At 40.4% G+C, this 24,631-nt stretch overlaps 4 protein-coding genes across 4 annotated transcripts; 2 read left to right on the top strand and 2 right to left on the bottom strand.

The window, feature by feature from the left end:
• Positions 1-1,249: 1,249 nt before the first annotated feature.
• pnpla8 (patatin-like phospholipase domain containing 8) lies at positions 1,250-10,559 on the bottom strand. Its single transcript, XM_085375813.1, has 10 exons — positions 10,470-10,559; positions 8,165-9,184; positions 6,987-7,136; positions 6,738-6,889; positions 6,462-6,556; positions 6,177-6,348; positions 5,940-5,997; positions 5,575-5,769; positions 2,286-2,481; positions 1,250-2,149 (listed from the first exon to the last, which is right to left on the bottom strand). Exons 2-10 carry the CDS (start codon positions 9,044-9,046, stop codon positions 1,875-1,877), a joined length of 2,175 nt encoding a protein of 724 aa, XP_085231939.1. The 5' UTR covers positions 9,047-9,184; positions 10,470-10,559; the 3' UTR covers positions 1,250-1,874.
• On the top strand, positions 9,644-10,111 carry akap14 (A-kinase anchoring protein 14). The gene has a single exon (XM_085375551.1). It carries the CDS (start codon positions 9,644-9,646, stop codon positions 10,109-10,111), a length of 468 nt encoding a protein of 155 aa, XP_085231677.1.
• A 4,805-nt stretch (positions 10,560-15,364) lies between the features above and the next one.
• Positions 15,365-17,143, bottom strand: LOC146615321 (THAP domain-containing protein 5-like). The gene is given in 4 exon segments (XM_085376488.1): positions 15,365-15,558; positions 15,561-16,257; positions 16,606-16,792; positions 16,998-17,143. Coding segments are annotated over 4 exon segments (1,005 nt in total). The 5' UTR covers positions 17,084-17,143; the 3' UTR covers positions 15,365-15,523.
• A 648-nt stretch (positions 17,144-17,791) lies between these two features.
• Positions 17,792-20,210, top strand: LOC146615322 (dnaJ homolog subfamily B member 9-like). The gene is made up of 3 exons (XM_085375963.1): positions 17,792-17,857; positions 18,147-18,388; positions 18,677-20,210. The coding sequence occupies exons 2-3, from the start codon at positions 18,172-18,174 to the stop codon at positions 19,144-19,146; spliced, it is 687 nt and encodes a 228-aa protein (XP_085232089.1). The 5' UTR covers positions 17,792-17,857; positions 18,147-18,171; the 3' UTR covers positions 19,147-20,210.
• The last annotated feature ends 4,421 nt before the right edge of the window (positions 20,211-24,631 follow it).

Genomic DNA, 24,631 nt, shown 5'->3' on the forward strand with positions numbered 1-24,631 from the left:
AGTAGGCAGCACGATCGTAAATCAGGATCTGACGTTTGGCTGAGGCCACGGTCAATCTCAAGCTGGTACTGAAGAGAGAAAAAAAATAAAAGGTCCATCAATCCGCATGTCAAACTGTGATGTTGACACACACTGAATGCAGGAGTGAGACATCAATGCAGGGAAATACTTGCACTACTCTGATATCTGTAGCTTTTGAGTGTTTGCAGGTGCAGCTTTTAGTGGCATGCCGTTTATGTTGATGGGGTAACGGCAGCATGACTGGGAGGAATGATCCCGTGGAATTTCAAGTGACAATCAATGAGATCAAAACAACAAAGCAAAAACCTAATGCGCGCAACTGGAAAAAGAAAAGCAATTCATCATAAGACGACACTTGGCATTCTTCATTGACATGTCTTTTGTGTGGCGCGTTGTGATTTGTGTGTGTCCTTATTTTAAATGACACTGAGGCAGCAGAAACTGAAAGCAGATATACATCACACACGCACACACAAACACAAAGAGAAACAAAATCACTTCTATTTGCTCTTTAGGTGTTTAGGAACTAAGGAGAGACATTTCTGCAGTTTTGAAAACAAAATGATTTTCCATTCTTGGATGGTATAGGATTTCAACGCAATCCTCAATACACTGGGTGTTCCTTTGTCTGTTGGTTTGTTTCCTAACACCCCAAATGTTATAAATGAGTGACAGGTAAAGATGCTAAAATAATACAGAAAATCAAAACTATCAGATGAGCCCACAGTGGCAACAGTGGGAAGGAAAAACTCCCCTCTAAACAACAAGAAACTTCTGGCAGAACCAGGGTCAGGTTTAATAATAACTAAGGATTAAATTCAAAGTAGTGTGTAAACACACAAAGACTGAGTGAGTGAAGAACACTTTGTGCAAGAAGGAAGAAGGAAGAGTGGTTTGACAGTATAATTTTATTATATCATTACATTTTGTTCATTTTTGGCATTCCACTAAGTAATGAAGGAAGGGGTCGGGGCAGGAAGGATTCTCACAATGTCAAGTCTATTTAGTTTATAAATTGTGCAGAAACAGAAATCAGGCTTGATTGAGGTTCAAGGTAAAAGCTTTATATTAACCATGGGGCCACAACTAGCTGCTTAAAGCGGGATAGACATGCTTTTTACCAGATTACAACATTTTCTTTTACTTTAGTATCAGTCTTCAAAGTAGCGGTATGTGCACACTTTTTTAAATTGTTAAATTCTAACACTTCATAATTACTTATGTCATAATTACCACAAAATGTATTTACATCATTCTCAACAGAGAGGCTAAGAATTACCCTTTAAAAAGTGCGTGAGGTGTTAACTTGTGTACAGTGTTACAGATAGGTAGTCACGCTCATGTTCTCACGGTGCAATCATGTATTAATTACATCTTTATGTATTCAAGTTACTGAAAAAGAAAACAAAGCTCACTTCCTTTACCCAATAACCATAGGTAAACTGTTGTGTATAACAGGTATCACATGCCCATCTTTGTGCGTCCCAAAAACCAGTAAACCAGCATTTTCTTACATTTTCCTCCTCCCTCAGTCATGTAAAGGTTTCCGCTGTAATGTCAAAACCTGCTCAGTTCTAATAGAACATTCCGTCTCCACTATAGACACATCCTTCCCCACCAACAGCAAATTGTATTACACTTGTTAATTATTAAACATCAATATGACCAAAGGATCTTTTCTTTTAGTGTTAGGTAGCTGCGGTAAAACAGTGTAAACATTTGTAATTTAACTTCAAACTGTCTCCTAGTATGCATCTTTTCCACAACATTGATTCCATTGGGGGTCTATTTGCCTCCCTCTCTGTGTCTTTGTACCTTAAAAAACAAACCCCTAGGGTCACACTGCTACCAGGCTAGAGCTTGGAGACGAAGGGGAAACCTTCGTACATGTCGGCCTTGAGCTTGGCCCACTCGGCCAGTCGCTGCATGGCGCTCTTCTCCTGGCCCAGGATGCTAGCCGCCTTCCTCAGCTTGGCCTCGTTGCGCTCGAGGTAGCGCTCGCCCTCGCTCTTGAGGAAGTTCAGCTTCTCTACACGGTTCTCATTCAACTGGATGTCCTCGCTCATGTAGGCGTTGAAACGGAAGTAGGTGTCCGGGGGCAGGAGAGCATCCAGCATGGTGTGTACTTCTGAAATAAGGATGGAGGGACATGTTTTTTGTTTTGTCCAATACTGGTTTTCATCACACCACCTCTAACCTTTCGTTTAGAAATAACTGCTTGTGGGATGTCAAACACTGATAAACAACATTTTGTGTGGTCCTACCCTCTGTATCTGTGGCACTGCTGATGACGTGAGCCAGTTTGGTCTTGAGGCTTGTGTAGGTTGTGCTATTCTTGCCCGCTGTCTCGTATCGCCCGGTGCCCAGAGACAGCACGCACTGCAGGGGTGTGTTTGGCCACAGACACTTACACTCATGAATGGCCAGAGCTGTGGGGTTGTTGATTAGGAGTCCTCCATCCTAGAGAGGAAGAAAGGCTGCCATGTTTTTATTGTGCAGAGAAAGATTTTTTGGTATGTGTCCTTTAGCTTAAATATATCTGTTGTGACAGCATGTTGAGGACAAATGAGGTGAAGTGGACAGGCTGTCCTGGAGCTACACAGCTTTGGGCGAGAGATGTGCTGTGCTGGAAAACGAAGTAAACAAGCCCGGAAAACAGTGGTTTTATCTGCCCTCAAAAATAAGTTGCATTTGGATCATTTGGACAGAAACTACCTACAGTACAAATGTAGCTTCACTGGTAAATCACAGTGCGTTTCAGGATTTTAATCTTACAACTTTCTTGTATTATCCCATTGCTTTTGCACTACCCATTTGGTGTGCATTTTTACTAAATAGTGTTAACAGATTCTTGACAGAATCATGAACAGAGAAAAAAAAAAGAAAAGAAAAAAGAATAATCCAGCTCAATGGCTGTCTGAACCGTTTTGCTGCTTCTGCTCTTTGTCAGCCTTTCACCAAGTTCAGTTCTGAATTTAATCCAAGCACTGAAGTTCTTTTGGCTGAGATTAAATAGTGTGAGAGTGTGGCACTCCATCTTGCCCCACAGAGAAGTGGGAAAAGGTTATTTCCACTCTTCTACAGGTGGTGGGGCAACAGAAAAGCAATGAAACTAATGCAGTAGTTTAGTTTGTAAGGATACAGAACCAGCATAAAAGACTTAGAAATCATTTTAGGATGCACATTTATATCAGACTCAAAGTGTCATCTGATGAGAGTTCCCTGTTTCACTCTTCAGTGACCGTAGGCTGTAACGGGTCAGTAGCACCAGGACAACAAACAAAAGCAGAAAGCTCCTGGTAACAAAAATCTTTTCTTCTGCTCTTCACTTATCCCACATTACATTAGACCACAGTAAATGTTGATCTTAATGGGTCTGCTCTGCTCTCAAGGCGTTCTTATGGTACAATAAAACATTAAAAGTGTCATTTTAAGCCTGATTGTGTGACTGTTAAGACAAAGGTGTAAGCAATTCATATATATTCGTATACTATAAGCTGCACTGCTGAGACAAACCACACAGATTCCTCTTGACTCTGACACTAAATGACATTCAGAACCCCTCTGATCTCAGTGACTGCAAGAAACTCCTTAGTAATGCTGTATGATGAAAACAATGGACTTGAATGTGTTCGTGTGTTTTTTTTAATCCCTTGCAGTGGCAGAACTCTCCTGAGAAATACCGCTGCAAGTGCTGAAAACTAGAGTAGGAGTGAGATCAGTGGGTGGCGAGGGTAGCTCAAAATGTTGATGAAACACTATTTGGCTCCAAGAGGAATTTGGAGAACAACGCACATAACTCTCTCAGTCTCTGTCTTTCCATCCCTGCTGTCAGCCCAGTGCATGGGAAACAGATACTTTTTGCAGAGGTGTAAGTGAGGAGAGAAATGTGCAAACACACACACACACACACACACACACACACACACACACACACACACACACACACACACACACACACACACACACACACACGTTATACATGCAAACAGAAATGTAACTGTAATTGTGTTGGATAGAAAGGGAGATTACAGCCATGTCATATTTGCCTTGTTAATAAATGGAGAGAAAGCAGCAGACAGCTTAGCTTTTGTTAACTAAAGATTAGAGCACTTTTCCTGGGATAGTGCCACAAAAGAAGCTCTCCGGGCAAAGAATGAGCAGGCCTTTGGTTCTAAACCAATAACGTCTACAAGTATCAAGGCTTATGTAGACCAGAGGTGTAGATTATGACCTGTTATTGGCAAAAAAAAAAAAAGGAAACACAAAAGGGGGGGTCTACAAGGACTACTGTATTAGAAAATGGCAGGGGAGAGAAGAAGGGACAAGGCTAATTTTGCTTAAGTAGGTTATCAAAATGAAGCTAAGCCTTGAGGAGAATTGCTGCCTGTAAGATCATCTAAAGATATCCTGCCCTAATAATACCACTTCAAAATAACACTTTAATATTAGTCTTTCTGGGCAACTTCCAGATTTATTAGAGTACAGCAAAATACCAGTGTGTTTTCTTAAATTGCAGCACATTTGAACTCTCAGGGCCACCGTCTAAGCCCCACCTAATACATTAAAAGCAATCAGTTTTTAAAATGAGAAAAAAAAACAATACATCTGACAAGAATCCAAACTAGAACCTAAATGACATATTGGGCAATATTACGGGCTGACTGATGATCTCTGTAGAGTCTGCATGTTCTCACTTTGCTCGTATGGGTTCGCCTCCCACATGCTTGTCGGGTTGTCCCGGGTGTTACCCTTCCTTTCGCTCTGTGACAACTGGAATAGGCTCCACACAGACACGGTTCCTTTAAAATATTCTCTTTCATAGGGAATCAGAAACTTTTGCAATTTCCCTCGAGGAAGGCCTCTCGGGGTGTAAAAAGGAGGATACCATTGATGTTTAAGGTCACAGACCAGGTCTGAGGACTCTCTCTCTCTCTGTACCGCCACCCCATTCTGTTGACTTTCCCCTCTGTCCTTCAGGCTCTTGACAGCCAGAAAAGAGGAAGAGCCAATTATGGGGCTGTTCCAAGGTTGTGAGTTTGAAATAGTGGAACAAATCTGCACATATATCCTTGATGCACAAACACACACGATGCACTGCAGCTTAGTTTATGTGTAATAAAATGCTCTATATAAATAAAACTGCCACTGCTGTTGCACGCAGTGCCTGTGTCCTTGGCACTGGTCCCTTAAAAAAGCAGCATCGTGGCAGAAGCGCATTGGTAGATTTCCTGGAAAGCAAACCTCTTAGAGACGTGCACTTTCACATGCCGATCTCAATCCCTGTTACTTCCATAACACTGGCTTAATTCTAGGCTTAATTTGTGACAGATAATTATTTTTATGGTTTTGAAAATGTGAAGGTCAACTGAAACCAAGACACAATAACTAAATTAATATATTGCGATTTAGTTAGTGAAGTGGATAAGCAGTTAGCAGCATGAGTGGATGGACAGATGAGTTCAGTTCAGACTTAAATTTAAGTTAAAAATAAATAAACTGAATAAACTGAACAGTCAAACATCTCCCAGTTGTCTCACATTCATGTTGTACCTGATGAAGGTCTTTTCCCAGAACAAATTCCTGAAAGTAGCCCGGAGCGGCAGACGAGGCCCTGATAGCCTGCCACATCTTGTGTTTGCAGTCTCCAAGGTAGTGAGATCTCACTCCTGGCATGAGTCGATAGTTCCTGAACACATATGCCTTCAGAGGAAGACCTCTATTCACAATAGTGCTCACTGCTGACACCTAGTGGGCATGAAAAGAACTTTTTAATTTTGAAATCAGTTTCATGAAACCCTTCAAGTCCTAAGTCCTCTGCGGTATAAACAATGAGAAAAGAAAATGAAACTAAACAGGCACATTAGAAATATTAAGATGTTAAACAAAATCCCATGGGTGTGCACTCAAACACTTACTTTTGGGCAGTGGGGATCCCTGGCACTCTCGATCATACGTCCATCACCCATCCGTTCTCTAAAGAAAACACAAAATTACATACAAATACTCTAGACTATCCTGGTGTCTTTGAAGCTGAGGACTGAAGAGAGGAAAGAAAGAATGCAAAAAGTGTACAAAGAAAGAAGAAAAAGAAAGAAAAAACAGACCTTTTTTTTTTTTTAAAAATAAGCAATGAAAGAGTGTTGCAGACTAACTTGAGGATGTTCTCCCACATTTCACTGTCATAGAAAGCATGACTCCAGCCCATCTTCATTGTTCCAACGATCACATTCTGTTTGAACACATCCGAGCCCAGCTCCCGGTACATCTTCTCGCACTCTTCCAGGGGGACCTGGAAAATCCCCAGCATGAAAGCCAGAATGGCACCTAATGGAAAGGAACAAGTGAGGACAGCTGACACCTAAAATCCTTTAATCGATTAGATAAATGATGGATTAAGCTTATAACAGACCGACAAGAGAGAGGTGGCAACACCATACCTGTGCTGACCCCGCAGATGTAATCAAAGAGCTGGTGGACTGGTTTCCCTGTGAGGTCCTGCAACTTATGGAGAGTCTGCAGGGCCAGCAATCCCCTGGAACAGTTTAACAATATATTTCAGTCTGTGTCCGCAACACTTTTACTTTAGACAGACTGATGTCTGCTGATCACCGTGTTTAAAAAGTTTGTTTCATTTACATTCATGTGCAGTAGATTTGTACTCTGTACTAGTTTAATATAATCTGGGTGTCTGTCTTTTTTTCCAAAAGCCGCACCTTGTTCCCCCTCCATCTATGGACAGGACTCTAATTCCTCTGCCTTTGACTGGTTCAGTGTAGCCAGTCAGGGCCAACGCTTCTCTCACAGCAGCCTGAAGAGGAAGATCTCTGGCCTGGCGCAGTCGTAGAAGGCAGGGCAGCACTTTCTCCTATCAGTCACAATAGTAAACACAGAAAATGAATGACTTTAATGACCATGTAACCCACATGTTACAAGAACAAGTTGAAATTACAAACAGCACTAACCTTGATGGCCACAACTCGAGTCTCTGGGAATTCCAGGAGATGGCTGCTAAGCTCCTCCACTCGAGCAGTGAGGAGTTTGACGTCGGTGACGGCCTGCAGCCCTTTCACCAGAGCTCTGGTCCTGTTGTCTACGCTCACCCTGGCTATTATCTAGGTGACAAACGCAGACAAAATAAAGCAAAGGTCAAAAATAATGTGGAAACTGTTTGGATATGTGTTAAATGACAATGACAAATAGTAGAGCTCATCATTTATAACATTTTTGGGGGATTATCAACCATCCCTTCCATGCCCAAAGACACGCTGCGCTACGTCATACATTTTTATATATCTGGGAGCTGAAGCAATAATTATGGGTAGTTCGACATGTGGAGGGGCAGCCTTTGTGGGTTTGAAATAAAAGGTTGTTACATGCAGGAAAGGATGAGTTCATTCTACTCCCTTCACACAACGAGGTGATCTAATTGTAACCGGTATGAAAGGAGAACAGGAGGAGGAGAAGAGGAAGATCCAGTCACGTGACTATGAGAGATCTCTAGTTTGAGAAACAGTTGCCTCACGTGTCCTTAACTGCCAGCTTCATTAGACAGTAAAGGGAGCAGTACACACCGATGCATATTTCCCACATGGTGTAATCTTCATTTCTTAGAACTAGTGTTAATATAGATTTAGTTTTAGTCATAATCTTTTAGTCATAGTCTAAAAGGTCATAGCTTAGTCATTGGGATTCTTTTAGATTTAGTCTAATTTTAGTTCATACACAGTTCATAAAGCATTTTAATTTCCCTTGACATAAAATTAGAAATGTGACCATATACCTGCTCTTCTCTTCCTCACAAGTGTTGATGTTTTGTCCTGTTCTCAAAAAAAAATTACGATGGACAAATCAAATGTGCACAAAGGAAAGTAAGAAGATTCCTTCTGATTGGATCACTTCCAAACTTAATTTTTCTACGTGACTTATTTAGTTCTGACAGGATCTCGTCTCTCCAGAATAATTCCATCTTATTTTAATTTACTGAAGAAAGTGTAAATACATTTCATCTATGTTTTTGGCATTAGCTTTTATTTAAATTTTTCATTGTACTGCTTCTCCTCTCCTGTTCTGTTTTGCTTGTGAATGCGAATCAAAGCTCTGAAGCATGGATCGGTCATTAGCATCACATTTAACACCTCACCTTTTCCCTTTGAGTTAGCAGCTCTTGCTTTGCTTTGTCGGCTTTCTCTTCCTCACTCTCCGTCTTTACTTCTTCCTTCTCTGGAGTGGCATCATCCACGGCAACATCTGAAGACGTGTCTGCCATTTTTTTGGAATCGCTTCTAAATTTGGGGACCAGTGGTGCGATGTAGCTGCCGACAAAAGCCTGAACACTGGGCCGAGGGTAGGACAGATAATGAGTGAAGCCTTTTCTAGGGGAGGCCGTCGCCACAGCTTTGCTTTCGGCAGAAGGAGCCTCTACTGGAGGACTAGGCGAAGAGGAAGAGGCAGGAATTTTAGCTGGCGCCTCAACACTTTTTCCTACTGGGGACAAAACAGGAATGTGGTCCCCCTTCTTCTGAGAGGAAAACTGAGGAACTGGTCCAGCAACATGATCGCCCCCTTCTATGTGCTGCTGCTGCCTGCTCTCTCCTTCTGTGCTGGGTCCGAAATAAGCGTCAATGTGGTTGGCCAGCGTTTTGTAGGTCTCATCCATGTTGGTAGACAGAGCTGCTGGCTGGAGCAGCTGCATAGTTTGTTTTGCCACATTAGAGGATGGGGCAGAAACACTTGCTGCTGAATCCAAAGTGGACATGGACTTCTTTGTGGAAACAAAGGGCTTCTCTGTAATCTGCTGCTGCTCCTTATCTGTCTCCTCACCTTCATCTTCTACTTTCATTGTAGTTTCAGGTAGTGAAGCCTTTGAGGCTACTGTCTCGGCTTTTACCCGAGACTTTTCTGCGTGGGTGCTCTCAGCTGTGCCACCGCCGCCCCCCGCCTTGAGCCGGGAGAACTTGGAGATGAAGTCTGTGCCACCTACTGCCTTGGTAACACTGTCAAGTGTGATCCTAATCCGTGACATACGTCTCCTGTTTCACTGGGGATGGCAGGAGAGAAATACTTTCCTCAAGCAAACAGATGAGGCGATAACTTCTGGCAAATTCAGCAGCATTCTGGGAGGCTTTCTGCCATGAGTTTATTGTTCGCTGCTTGCAACACACTACCTGTAAAGATAAAAACAGAGATAAAAAGGAAATTATATAAAGAGGAACACTTGTATATCAGCCGGAAACCCAGTGTCCTCATATGGAAACCTTAAATTTGGGCTTTTTTGCACTTAATAAAGTGTTTTAAACACTGTAAATCAGTGACTTTGTTTTATGCTAAAATATACCTTATAGGATGGATATGAGGAAATACTTTAAAAAAATGTTCTCAGTTCAGATATAGTGCTTTTCTTTTATTTATCAGTTCAAACTAATTCCGAACAGCTAGGTGAAATCAGAAAACAAACAAAAACATCCCAAACAGAAGCTCAGGGCGATATTGGTTAACTTGCTTGCCATTGTAAATTTGGCCAACAGAGGCCGCCGTCTGACCGGTAACTATAGAAACAGTCCAACAAACAATACAAATGACCGCAACTTTCATCAAGATACTGTTAAAAAGGGGGACAACAATGAACCTAACAACAGAGTCAGCTCAGCTTGTAAAAACCCTGCTGGACCGACACCACCGCACTGAGAAGGCTGAGATGGATGATATCCCATGGGCTGCCTGCAAGGACTTCACAGTGAATGTCGGGGAAAAGCAGATTGGGGCTTACATTAAAACGTGGGAGCTCCCCTCTTGCTGGCTGTACAGTGTGGACTTTGTCTGCTCAACCGAGGAGGAGCACCGGACCTTCCACCACTACCGGGCCCGATTCAGCACCCCAACACCGAGGAAGCCAATTCGGGGGACAGCTAGCGTCTACTTCGTCGTGGATGTATCGAAGGTTAAACCTCAAACTCTACCAGTGGAAGTCAGCTTCATAGTGGAGTCAAACAAACTGGTGCACACACCGGGGAGGACCAGGTTTAGAGAGAAGTGGCTGGTGGACGTTATAGAGAACAAGACTTTGCTCCAACGAATGGTAGACCTTTAAACCCAGCAGATAAAAATATCGCTCCTTAAGTTCCTGGGTGTTAGCTCTGCACTGTGAGGGTGCTTTTAAACTTCATTAGCACCCCACCACACATACTTCGAAACACAAAAAAGGCTAAATAACGACCATTATCTGTTCTCTGGGTCCGCTTTGTACAGTTTGTTTTGGCGCTAGGCGTTAGCAGAACCAATTCAAACGTATTAGTGACTAGAAAGCTTCTTATTTTATATAACACGCTTATGTGAAGGAATAAGCACCTGACCCATGATTTCTGAAAGCTAGCTTACTAAACAGACGTCTAAACGTAAACATGTGACCTCGCTGGTACCTGACAGCAATACTAGTGAACATAAAACACCTACCTTTCTAACACTATTGGTGATAGCAACATGAGCAGATCGTCTCCTCACCTTCTGGAACCCAGAGCTCCTGGAGTGTTTCATTAGTATGAGGATGGTACCTTAGAAAAAAATAAACAGGAAGAGGAGAGGAAGTTACGCATGTGGGCATAGTTCAGCGGACCGTTTCCCCTGCAGTGGTTTAGGTGTGCCACTAGAGGTCAGTAAAAACACATTAGGAATAAGGAGATAAGAGGAGCGTTACAACATCAGTTAAAATCTTGAAATCCTTTGAGAGCCACAGGTTTTCATTTCTAAAATGACAACAAAGAGTAAGGGGGAAGTTCCTTTTCAACAAAACCCTCTTTACTGTGCTATGGTGGCAAAACACAACAAGAGTCATCTCTTTATATTGTAAGGTAAAGGCCCTGCAGTATTAGAGAAAAAAATCCAATAATCAAGCACTTTGCGAATGTGGAGGGAAGAACTCCATTTTAACAAGAAGAGACGTCTTCCTGACAGAATCAGGCTCAGGTAGGGTCTGTCATGCACAATTGGGAAGTGGGGGAAAGAGAAAAGAAGAAAGAAAAGAGGAAAGAAAAAGAGAGCACAGGGAAACAGGTTTGGGATCATTGTCTTGTTGAAAAAAGTCAGATACTTTCCAGGTGGTATTGCACGGTGGATCAAAATCTTTTGATGATCTTTACTTTTCTGTGTCCATTATTTCATTCATTTTGGTAAAACTAATGGAACACCCGTGTGTCTCTAAACTATGACATAGCCTCCACCATCTCTTCTGTACATACAGACAAAGATTTGAACCAAAAATGTCACATTTGTTGGGTTTTTATGTGTAGGATAGTGGATCAATAGCCTAGTAGTTAACAAATATATTTAACACATGACATATAACACTTTGGTACAAGACTGAGCACAATGTCAGGGTGGACTGCATCATTAAAGACACCTGGTATAAAAATCTATGGATCCATCTGCTGTGGCAACCCCATATGAAGCTTCTTGTGTAATTTGGCATACATCAGCCTTATGTCTCTGTTTCCCTTCATTAAGAATGGCTTCTTGACAGCCCCCCTGCCCTTTGACTGAGATATAAGTGATGTCTCTTTAAATGTCTCACAAGAAATTTCAAATAAACGGTTTTTTGTGTTCTTTAACAATTAATTCTTTTTCTACAGTTAATTTTTTTTTCACTTAATATGTTTGGTTCAGTCAATGTGATGAATCTCTGTTAAGTCATTAAGGTTGTGTTATCTCATGCTCTTATTAATGCTTGGTTTAAATTATCTTTCCAAATTGAGGTAATGTTACTGATCTGGTCACGACATGGCACTATTGCTCATTCCAATATGAATGGTTTCACAGTAAACACTTTTAGACTTATAACTTTTAGACTGAAGAACCCCTTCTGTTAAAACATAAGCAGGAAAAAAACTCTGTTCGCAGGATTTTTTGGGGGGTCTATTTGACAATAAGGCATCTATATTCATTAATTTTGGGGCAATAATCTACTGCTATTCTTATTCAATCTCACTTTTCTATTATCCTCAGTCTATATGTCAGCTGTTTTTTGATTATACCAGGGAAACTACCACCAAGCCATATGCATGACTACTTCAGTAGCTCTTAGTACAAGTCACTGCATCAAAACCTAACCTTTTTAAGACAAAGATACGTGGTATTTAGTACTTTTTTTCAGTAGCTTGAAGGTCATTTTGGCATACAGTAAACGGTTGTTTTAAGCAACAACAAATTTACAAGATGCCGTTTGAGTAGCAGGACAGCCAAAAAGCAATAGCTTATCCTATTTGTCTAGTTGTTGCTCATCTAAATCACAAATGCAAAAAGTCTGGACCTATGAGAGACGCTTATCTGTACGCTGAGTTTCCAAGGTCTGCGAAGGATATGGGCACAACCTTTAAAATCTCCCTAGTCATAGCAGATATTACAAGGTCAAACACAAAACAATCGACCTGCACATTTTAAAGAGACTCTGACATTTTTAAATGATTATTTTCATCTTAAAACAGAAGTTTTAAGAACTTCACACACAGGTTCGCTGACACTTAAAAAGTCAGTGTTCAAATAAACTTAGATATAAGTTTTAGATATATCTTTTATAATCTTTTATCATTTTAATCTCAAAAGAACAGCGTGGACAGAGTTCACTTGTCATGATGCTGTGGATAATCCTGATGTTTAAAAAAAGAATATTGATAACATATATAATATCTCAAAAGATGTGTAACTGTTGTTTTTGCACAGCTTTTGTAGAGTTATAGACAACTCTCTCTGTCTGCCTTTGTTTCTTTTTGAGTGTTTTTCGTTTTTCAAAAAAAGAGAAAGCCCACGAGTGTTGGAAATGTGCTTCCTCCAAAGGGTGTCTGGAGTCTCACTTAAAGACAGCATGAGGAGCTTGGTCACCTGGGACGGGCTCAGAGTAGAGCCGCCACTCCTCCATATAGAAAGGAGACAGCTTAGGTGATTCAGGCATCTGACTAGAATGCCTCCTGGACGACTCCTAGGTGAGGAATTTCTGGCTTGGTAACACCTAGCTGTCTATAGACTGGACTGGAAACGCCTGGGTGTCTCTAAACTGACTTGGAAACGCCTAAATGTCTCTAAACTGACTTGGGAATGCGTCAGTGTCTCTAGACTGACCTGGGAATGCCTGGGTGGTAATGTCTTTGCTTAGACTGCTGCCCGTGGTACCTGAATCTGGATAGGTATTAAAATAATGGATTGATGGATGGCTGGATGAAAGTAAAACACCTGGCTTGAAGTACCTCTTCAGACTTTTACTAGTTTAGGCTAAAGCAGGCTGTAAGAATGACTTAAAACACTTTTTACTGTGATCCACCAAAGAAGAAGAAAGCTGAGATATCTCTGAGATATATAGCAGTATCCCAATACTGAAAATGCACAGCAGCATTATTTCAATTCCAGTTTGAGAGGCATAAAGGCAACAACAGCAATTTGTGCTTAAATAGGTGCCAGCTATTGTGTAAAGCATCGTGTAAAGACAGTGATGATGATTTTCTTTCTCCAGCAGGTGGAGCTGAAGCACAAAGAGATATACTTAAGCTGGATCACCATCATTTTCAAAACATGAGGAGAAAAACAAATGAACACATTGTCAGTAGTCTTCAGCTCAATTTCAAACCCAGAAAATCTAGACTTGTGGTCACCTGACCCTTGTCACTTGAATCTACACTGCACAAAAAATGCCCCTGCATGAAAACTGAATCATATGCTTAGTTTGCCATCATCACAATACACCTGCATCAATGTTCACTCAATACTCTTTTTGCAGACTAAATGTTTGAAGAAAAAAAAAAATATGAATGAATGCACTGATACAACAGAGTTAAAATGGAGAGAATTTACCAGCAGCACATCAAGGTATCACAGTTTGTCCAGTTCTATTTATATTAATTCAGTCTTAAAACAAAACACAATTAAATGACTAATTGTATAACATGTAGCACTTAAGCAGCACACCAGTACATTAAATGTAAACCACTTAAATCTTGTTAAAAGAAAACATATGAAATGCATAAGTGATAACAGTGACATCGTGCAGCAAACAAACTGAGTATAACAAAGGAAGCTGCCGACAGACCACACAGTGAAATGCAACAACGCTGCACAGGGCAGCAGTCAAATAACCATTAATAAGTTAGGAAGTTAAAACTGATCACAAGATAGAGTAGAAAATTACTGTGCACAAGTCTTAGGCACTAAACATTCTCGCAAATAATAGTTTTTATTTAGTAAACTTATATAAAGTGCAGTAATGCATTTTTGGCGTGGCCAACTTTGAAACAGCAAGAACAGGAAAACTTTCACAGTTTTTCAAGCTTCTCAGCAGAAAGGCCGTTCCAAGCATCTCAGAGAAGTTGCCCCAGCTCTTTTGCAGCACCTCAGACGCATCTGCTGCAGGGCTCTTGTTCTTTATGTCTCTGGATTGCAGTCATGTTGCAGAATTTGCGTCCGTTCAGATACCACATCTAAGGTTCCTAAAACTTCTGCACTGCATCCCGTAATAATAATAATAATAATAATAATTATGCACTGTAACAAAGCACTGAGAAGCTGTAATCCAGCTCCAGCAGGTGGAACCTTAAAGATGATCTGATACACGTGTGTAATAACAGAAGCAGGGAACCGTTTTGTAGAACACTGAGCTGGATAAAATGAGGCACAATGGCCTTCTTTCATTCATTCAATCAAACATGGACACCAGCCAGTTTTCCTCATCACTATACTGATAATAACCCAACAGGCATGTGCCACATTGTTCCACCCCACATTTCTCTATATAGGAATGCGTGGAGAGACGGTGATGTGTATGGTGGAGAAAGCTGTGAGCTTACTGAACATGAATTCTGTGTTTGCACAGCAGTCGTAATGGTTAAAAAAGAGGAGAAAAAACCCACATCATATAAGCTTCTGTTCAGACAGAAGTACAAAGGTTTGATGTTAAAGACGCAATAAATGGACCAATGATGAAAGCACATCAATGCCATGCTTATTTACTATTATTATTATTATTATTATTGTTATCTGTCCCCCATTTTAACCACTTAAAGCTGGGATATGATCACAGGTGTGATAAGGTATCCCCATTTTTGTGTTATGTAAAACACATTTTGTGTTTTCTTCATTAGAATGCATTACACTTATTTCTGTGTTATAGTTTTATACATTTTTAAAACTGTAAATGAATACATGAATATATATTACATTGTTATTATTGTCATTTCTTTTTTTTTAGGTATTTGCTATATTATTTTGTTAGAAATTGTGTTTAAATTGTCTAAAACAGCCATGGCTTCATCCTTTGAGGATATGCATGGTCTGAGGCTGGTCTGACTTTATTATGTGTGTACGCATAAATTCAGGTCAGCATTAAGGAATCCAGCAGACATATGACTGAAGCGCAGCGTCTTCTGGTGTGCTTTGTGTAAGGTTTGTATGAAAGCATTTGCAACATTTCTACAAAAGCAAATTAACTGTAAGAATATATTAACATCTCGTTCCATCTTGTAAAAATTCAGACCAGCACAGATGATATACACTCTTTTAAACTTTCTGCTTCTCTTTAAAAACAGCACCATCCCTCTTCAGGAGGGCTACCTCGTTCTCCAGGGCACGGATCTTAGCCACCGTGCTCTCCTCCCTGCGATCCAGTTCTAAGATCTTTGCGTGCAAACTCAAGATCTTCCTCCAGAGCTCATCTTTGTCAGTATCCGGTCTGCAGTACGAATGCTCAAAAACAGAAACCTTCTCTTCATCAGTGAGTCCACTCTCTGCTAAAAAACAGCCTGTGGTTTTGTCCTTGACCAGTTCCATGGGGACAAAGCTAAAAGCCTGACCCAGCACTGCCTGGAATGCATCTCCATCCATGTTTGCCCCTGCATCAGAGAATGAACCTGGCTCACAGCACAATACAGTCACAGTGGACTCGGCCTGCTCTTCAGAACAGAGTTCCCTGCTTGGAGACTGTGCTGCCGTTTCACCATCAAGTGGTTTCTCACAAGCACCAGTCTGTATCTCAGAACGTTCTAAATGAGAGTCCAACACTGCAGGTTCAAATACCATCTCTGTGCGTTCCCCAGACATATTGTTTATCACTGCTGACTGGGACTTTCTGCCTGTTTTGCTCAAAATGAGTGGCCTTTTTTTACTGGCAGGAGAGTCGAATGTTGCAAGCTCAGGATCACCGAGTGAAATGTTGGTTTTAGCCTTGAGGCTTCTTTTCAGGTTTGTCGTTTTCTTCTCATCGTCCTGGAATAAAAGATAAAAGGTCTTCATTAATGGGAATTAACAGAAAATCAACAAGTTTTGGCGCAACAAACGCGTGGTAAGAAACTGCTTAAATCCTTGCCTGCACTCTCTTCGTCACCACTCTTGTACCCTGTCTCTTGTTTTGATTGGTTGACCCCAGGTATTTAAACTCACCTGCCTTCACTACCTCTTTTCCTTGCAGTCACTGTTATAACATAGTACTAATATATACAAATATATATATAAATACAGGCTTAACTCCACAAGACTACGCTTTATACTCAAAGTTTAAGAAGTTATTAAGAAGCTAAAATTGTATTCTGAGCTTGATGTTTTCTAGATACATACATCTTCACTAGAAGGAAAAATGGTGGGGATGGCTGTATTCTTCAGGTACCGGATTCCCCATCGAATATCGAAGCAGTCCGCTGTAAAGTGCTCACTGCACAGATACTGATGTCGACTAGGGGTCCACTGCTCCCTCTTCATGTTGCTCACCCATTTCTGAAGCCTGGACTTGTCTTGCAAAGGAAACCTTTGAGAGATAGACCGATAATAGAGAGCTTTAACTCTAAGCACTGGAGTGTGATTTGGATCAGCCCAACACTACCCTCGTGTCATTACAAGCAAGCACTATGATATACTTAGATGACATCCTTTTTGCACCTCCTGCAAGTGACATCTTTCACCAATTAAGCCAAGCAACACGTTACAGATTAACTAAAACAACAAAAACATACGGGTAGAAGCTGATTCTCTTGCTGTCTTGTCTTGATGCAGTCCCCCCACGGTTTCTGCAAACTCTCACAGCGCAGTAGCGTGGCATATCTGTAGACAGACTACATGAAAACACATCGGCGAGACCCGTTCGAGGATACAATTAGAAAAAAAGGAAAAAAAAAAACCCACACACCAGCTCGTAGATGATTATATCCGGTTTGTGGCCCTCGTAACGGAAGTGACGTGTACAGCATTTATTTTCTTTTTTACTGGCTCTTTCACGTCATCACTTATTAGACATATTTGCATCGAAATTAAGATTCCCTATGAGGATATAACTTTTTTAAATAAAATTATTATTTTCATTATTTGTATTAAATAAAAACCTACAAAATAATAACGCACGCGCTAAATAAAAAATGTACCGATGGCAAAACCTGTATAGGTCTTACGGCATTTGTCTATAAAGTACAATCGACGTTTTAATCTTTGAAATCTTTCATTTAAATTTACTATTGACTTTCAATGCTTCCGTTTTCCCCAACCCTCGGATTATTTAAGTATTCTAATTCTGCTAAATCGATTACGTCAAAATTGAATAGAAAAGCAAAGGCGGAAAAGATAAGCAGATTATTTTCTTGCGTTACCTATACCTACGTTCCGCCCTGGCCTTAAATCTTCCACGTGCGCATATTTTCCACCAATCACAACGGTCTGAATCACTGTGTTCGGAAACCCACCAATGGCGTTGCGAGTCGTGGTGTTACGGCTCAGGAATGCAGCTAGACAACAACTGTTAGCTTTCGTTTCACATCAGCTGAGCTGGAACCTCCGGCGATTAACACCAGTATCCCCAGGCTGTTTGTTACCTTGTATACAGGTAAGCTCTCAGTTTTAACTTAGCTACTTTAACTTAGCTGCCGCCGGTGGCTCTTTATAGGGTATAATTTACAAGCTTTTAAAAGGTCAAACTAGTTACTCCTCTTTTCCAGTAAAAGTTGTCATTTTTCTTGTTTGCGACGCCTTCTGCCTTCAGACTCGCTCGAAAGTTAATAACTGCTTGTATCATTTGACAAAACGGTAACAATTTTATCCTTTTAAGGCTTCAGAAGTGTTTCAGAATTGTGTGAAACGTTTTTAACACAGTTGTCTAAATGCTGTTCTCACAGACGGAAAGGTGTCTAAACCACCAGTATGGCCACAGCGCAGTCGACGTTGCTGCTAGCAGTGCATATTCTGCTCATCTCAGAGTTCATTCTGGCCAAAAGGGACTACTACGACATACTAGGGGTGCCGAGAGATGCTACCGAGCGGCAGATCAAGAAGGCCTTCCACAAGCTGGCCCTGAAGTACCATCCTGACCGAAACAAGGGGCCAGACGCTGAAGCCAAGTTCAGAGAAATAGCAGAGGGTAAGTTACACATTATGTCAGTCTGTATTGTTGGGAAAGAGTCCTCATACAGTTGATCTAGAGACCTAAAAGCAAAATAGTTGCTACTTAAAAGTTTTTTTTTTAAGGATTCTGATGTTAGAGTGGACTTAAAGGGGAGGATCTGCCCCAGCAGTCGCACCTTTCCTTGTTTTTGTTGACGTAATTGCACACTATGGTAACGGCTAAAGGGTTACACGCCCCATTCTGTGCTTTTTGTAACTTATTTCCTAATGAATTTAATCTTATATATATATTTGTGTCCTCCAGCATATGAAACCTTATCGGATGATAAGAAGAGGCAAGAGTATGACCAGTTTGGACATAGTGCTTCATCAGGGGAGGGCCAGAGAGGAGGAGACTACGACTTTAACCAGCACTTCAAGTCATTCAACTTTGATGACATTTTCAAAGACTTTGACTCTTTTGGTCAACATCAACAACAACAACACCACCAACACCACTTTCACTCCCACTCTAATTCCCACCACAAGAGACACTTTGACAGCCACTTCCAGGCTCATCGAGAGGCCATGAATGGGCACAGGAGGCAGTTTCAGCAGGGCAGCTTTGGCGGAGGACTATTTGATGATATGTTTGAGGACTTGGAGAAGATGTTTTCCTTTCACACGCACAGCTCCAGGACTGAGAACAGATTTCAGGGCTCAGGGAAGCAACACTGCAGGACAGTGACGCAGCGTAGGGGGAACATGGTGACCACCTTCACTGACTGCTCTTAAGACAGGCTGGATAGTGGGGGGGGGTTCTTTGTGGTTTTTGAAATTGAAAGCTAATTTATCACTTGGTGAAACAGAGTGGCTTTGTGTGGCTTTTTGTAATTGCATGTAATTTCCTGTATGAACAAATATCTAAGCTAGCCTGAAAAATGGCTGCTTCCAAGCAATAACTCATTCATATTATTATTATTATAGCATAGTAATAAGTCTTAAGATCAGTCAGATACCTCCCTATCACCTCGCTTTCCAGGTTCGTTATGTTTACAATCTGATTCTCAGGCATGGCCTATGCTTAGTTTAAAAAGAGTACTTTTCTCTTGAGCAGTGAAGCAATTAGATGCGTTAGAATTCACATTTGTGAAAATGGGAAACCATAACTCTGCAGCTATATAGGCCATATTTTATTTTATCTCATCAATAGAAACCTTTTTCTCATCCAAAACCAAGACTTGCAGGTTTTGCACATTTGGTTTCCTGACAACCCCCTTTTTTTTTTCTTTATTTTGGTGAAAGGATACATTAACAATCAATTCTTCTAACTGCATTTGTGGATGCACTACATTCACCTGGAATGTGTACAGTTTGGCCATTATCAACTGTTACCTCGTTTAGGTTTTTTTTTGGTTGTTGTTGTTTTTTTTCCTCTTCCAACAGAGTGGCATCTACCTTTTACTCAGTCAGGGTTGGAAATTAACATCAGTCCTATGACAAAAACTGGCAGACTTGGCCACAGGCAAAGTCGGCGGAGGTGTTTGCATGCGTGATTGCTTGGCTGTTTGTTTGTTTGTTTTTTGTTTGTTTGTTGTTTTGTTTTTTCATTTGGACCAGCTATCACAAAAACCACCCAGGCTCATCTGCCAGTCAAACTGAGTGGTCTGACAAGTTAAGATTCCCTAAACTGATCATAACGTGCAATATTTAGCACCTTTGCTCTTCATGTTGCCTATCTTTTATAGACCGTGCTGTGTAAATGTCATTGTCTAATGTCTGCACTTTGAATGCGTGCGTGAGTGTCTTGAATATCAATTGGTTGCAAAATGTTTGGAGAATGAATAAAAAAATATATATTAGAGGAAAGTTTGTGCTTGTGTTTAACTGAATTGGGAAAGGAGGGAGGCAGTAATGCACTTGTGTAATTGGTCTTTGTTATTAATGTGCTTTATTGTTTATGATTGTATTCTGATTATAAAATATGAATTATATTTGCATGTGAAGCACACACCAATGCAAATGTAGAATAAGTTCCGTGTCATGTGGTCTCATGAGATGAGATGCAACTAAAAGGAGAAGCTGCTTGATGTGTGAAGCCACAAAGTGCAAGTTGCTGCACTGGCTTCTGCACACTGTTTTACATGCATACGTGTTATACAGTCTCAGATAAACAGACTGTATCAGTTTTGTACAGTAAGTGAGAGATCCACTCAAGGATATTTACATAACACAACACAACTGCACATTGGATGATTCTTATGTGAAACTTAATAGTTGATTTGACTGAAAGACAGTTTTTCACGCTCTTTTTAAGGGTTCAAATGCATGGATCATAACCCACCCCCCAATTTTACTTATTTGGGTCACCCAGTTACCAAAATACACAAGTAACCCACTTTCAGTTTTGCCAGCATTTTACCTGATAAGCAATTCTTGCCTACTTCCAGTAGAGGTCATACTTTCTTAAAGCAGGAAAAGTGTTTTGAGCGCAATCTGCAACATTCATTGGCTTATCAGGTGACAGAGGCAACCTTGACAAAAATAACAACATGGTGGGTTAGAAACCTAGGTAATGCTTTTTATTAAAATTCGGGCTATAATGCATTACAAGAAGGGTGAACCGTTCCTTTGATCGTATACTCATAGGGGTCTTTTGAAACACTCTTTGTCTGCTCCCTCACCCAGTTCTAATTTTCCATGGGAGACCCTACCAGGGTGCAAAATCTCTCTGACAGCATAGCTCCTGGGATCTCTGGGACACACAAACCCCTCCACCACGATAAGGCAGCGATTCACAGAGGGGTATCTGTAACACCTATACACTCAATACAATACTTTTATTAAACACTTTTAAATAAAGTCAAAGTTTGAATTTCTCTCATAATCCACTGAGAGACTATATTTTCAAAAAAATCTGCTGTTGTCAAAATACTTATGACTCTAACTGCATCTCCTCTCCTTAAATCCCCTCCCTGTTTTATCTTTCAATCTTGAAATCTAAAGTTGGCTTAATTACATATTTTTACCCACTGTTTATCCAGCACAGCAATAAATAACATAATTATTTCATTTCATGAAATGGCAAACCATTTTCCTACAATTTCTCTATGTCATTTAGTGGGTTTTCCTCAAGTACAAAGCAAAAGCTTAACTTAATTGCTGTACCTGAGAAACAAACATAGCAGGAGGGTTAAAGCATTAAAACCGAATGCTCATGAGATCCAACCACAAGATAATAAAATAAAATATTAAAAACAACAAGAGAGAAAGTAGAAGAAAAAAGACTGTGGCATAGCAATCCCCTTAACGTCTCCATTTGAAAAAAAAAAAATGAAGTGAGCATGTGTATTAGCAGAGAGCTCTGTGGTGATAAGGTTGGCTAATAAGTAATAAACACTGGTTAACAAGTAATCCTGATGGCCATCATATTTTTCATAAATTTGAATAAGGTTAGAGATCCAGCACACCATGGTCTTGCAAATCTGCAGTGTCACAGAGCTAGCATGACACTGCAGATTTCTTTATAAAGCTCTAATAAAGCATTTGTTATCTTGTCTTTTATGACAACACACATATAACACTGTGATACAAATGAGGTAACTGGTTTGGTTAAATTGTAGGGCAGGCTCTGCTAGTTGGGCATGAAGCCATCTCACATTAAATACATATTATTTTTTTATGCAAAATACTCAAGCGTTTAATATCTATTTCAGAGATGGTATTTCCCTTTCGATGTAAGTGGCCTCCTTGACTCCTACAAATACTTCCTTACTATACTTAGGTACAAATTTCCGGTAAAGGTAGTTGTTTTTCCCGACCACTTTTACTCCCTACATGTTTTAACAAATATCTGTGCTTTCTTCTCCTTACATTTTCAAAACAGACTCATTACTTTAGCTTTAATGCATTTGAGGGAAGTTTTGTCATTGCCAGCTTTCAGGCATCAAAGCGATTTGAGACTAAACTGTAACATGAAAGGCAGTCCTGTTCGTGTATTAATCTTCTTTCTTTCTTTCTTTCTTTCTTTCTTTCTTTCTTTCTTTCTTGCTTTCTTGCTTGCTTGCTTGCTTGCTTGCTTGCTTGCTTGCTTGACACAACACCAGAATGACTGCAGGTGTCTATAAGTTGCGGTACTTCAGGATCTAGCTAGCCTTACTGAAGAGGAGCAAACATAAAGGGAGTGGCTTAAAAAAAGTGGCAGGTAGTTTCAAATGCAAGGTATCTATCAGCCTAACAAACATCAGCAAACACAAACTGTTTGTGGGCAGTTTGTCACACAGTGTGTTGCTAGCTAAAGGTCCAGTTGCTGTATTTCACAGGAGAGAAAAGAAAGAGGGCTAACTTTACTCAGAGATGGAGAAAGATAAGAAAGACATGAGAGAAAGAAGAGAGATTGGATTTAAATGTAAGGACTGTTTAATGGTATTTGATAAACTGTAAATGTAAAGCTTACATGTAATTCCTCATGTTTTTAAATCAGATATTCGGTCTGTACATTCAACATTATGTTTTTTTCATATTGTGAAATGTGCTGTAAAACAAATCGAGGTAGACTAACTGCTATTTAAAAGCTGCATGAAAATAAACAGGTTAGTGCAGGATAAACAGGTTAATTCGCTGTACTGTGATGGTTCTAAAGTAAAGAACAATGTGTGACTGGTGCCCAGTGACTGTCGTTCATGGTCAGAGTAAGGTTGCATCAAGTGTAGCAGACATTCATATGAACCTCAGCTGATGATGCTTAGATTCATTGACTGAATTGCACCTTCATACCAAATTTATACCATCTAGAAAAAAGGCAGCAGAAACAATGCTTGCTGTCAGTGGAGGATGGAATCAGCAGGACAACTCATGAAATATCTGCTGACATCTGGTTTAATTACGTTGTGTAAATCCACAAAGAGCAGCAGGTCAGCTGATCACAGCCTGTACACTAGTCTGAAAGTCTCCTGAAGTTCTCAATAGAAATTATTGTCAGTTATGATTTTTTTCCCCCTCCACACTCAGCGATTACAACCAATTTTAGGGTTCCCCCACCTGCTGAATCCCACTTTACTGTACACATTTTCCTGTTTTGAGGCAAAGTCATCCTCTACAATGTAGGCAACAGAAAATAGATATATTTTCCTTTTTTTCCCTTCAGATTCAAGCTGAGTATAATTAGAATTTTAAAAAAGTTAGACTGAACGTTTGTATTCCCATCTATTAATATTATTTTATCATTATGTTAATATAACACAATAATATAACACAAGGTTCATATAGCTTTGCACACAAATAGAAACATCCTCCAAAGAGCTACTTTTTACTTTCTTACTTTGAGTGCATTTCAGAGCTTGTACAGTTCTATTTTTACTTAAGTAAAGAATTTGACTCAGTACTTCAACTTTTACTGGAGTAGTTTTTAACAGTAGTATCTGTACTTCTACATAAGCACAGAATATCTGTAGTTTTGCCAACTCGGCTTGTTCATGGAAATCAAAACCACCTTTTTTGAAATCCGGCAACGGGAGAAAAACCCCACCAAACTCCGTGCTCCCAGCGTCTGACGAAAAGCCACAGACTGAGCAGCAGGTATATTCTTGCCTCACCGTCCGTCCGTGGTGAGTCAATTCAAGTGGGTACTAATGCAAAGGGTCACTGAGCAGTGACAAAATTTTCTCACAATAATCTTTCTGGTTTAGCAAAACTGTGCACTTACCCTTGTCTGCTGGACGGATGGTATTGCTGCTCTCATTATTAAGCGATGTGAATGCTTTCTTCTCCTCCTCCTGCATTGCTGTATCATCACCGCAACCTTTGCATTGCTGGGACAGGCCGAAACCTTCATCTGTAGTTGCTCTGCTTCCACATCTGCAATGTTGTTATTTTGAATTGCTGTTTCTGTGACTGTGATCAGTTCCACTAGCGGGATTTGTCTTGGTGTCACAGCAAAGTTCAACCCTTTTGCTTTGCTTGGGTGAGTTGTCTGTCAGATAAAATTTTCACCCACTTGCTCACATCTTCGGTGTGGCCGCTGAGGACACACACATATTTTTCTGGTATTCTTTATGGCATCAATTTCAGCAATGTCCTGAAAACATTCCTCAGAAATTTTGGTCCATATTGACATGATATCATCGCACAATTGCTGCAGATTTGTCTGTGCGATTTGTCTTGTTCCACCACATTCAAAAGGTAATCGAGTAGATTTCGATCTGGTGCTTTGGAAAGAAAACCTTGGGCCTAACTTTTATCTCCTTGAAGGAAGTTTGGTGTAAAAGAGAAGTCATAATCA

This window comes from Diplotaxodon limnothrissa, linkage group LG17 (assembly GCF_057381915.1).
Source record: "Diplotaxodon limnothrissa isolate DT_005_m linkage group LG17, D_limnothrissa_male_GT1.1, whole genome shotgun sequence".
NCBI classification, from domain to species: Eukaryota; Metazoa; Chordata; class Actinopteri; order Cichliformes; family Cichlidae; genus Diplotaxodon; species Diplotaxodon limnothrissa.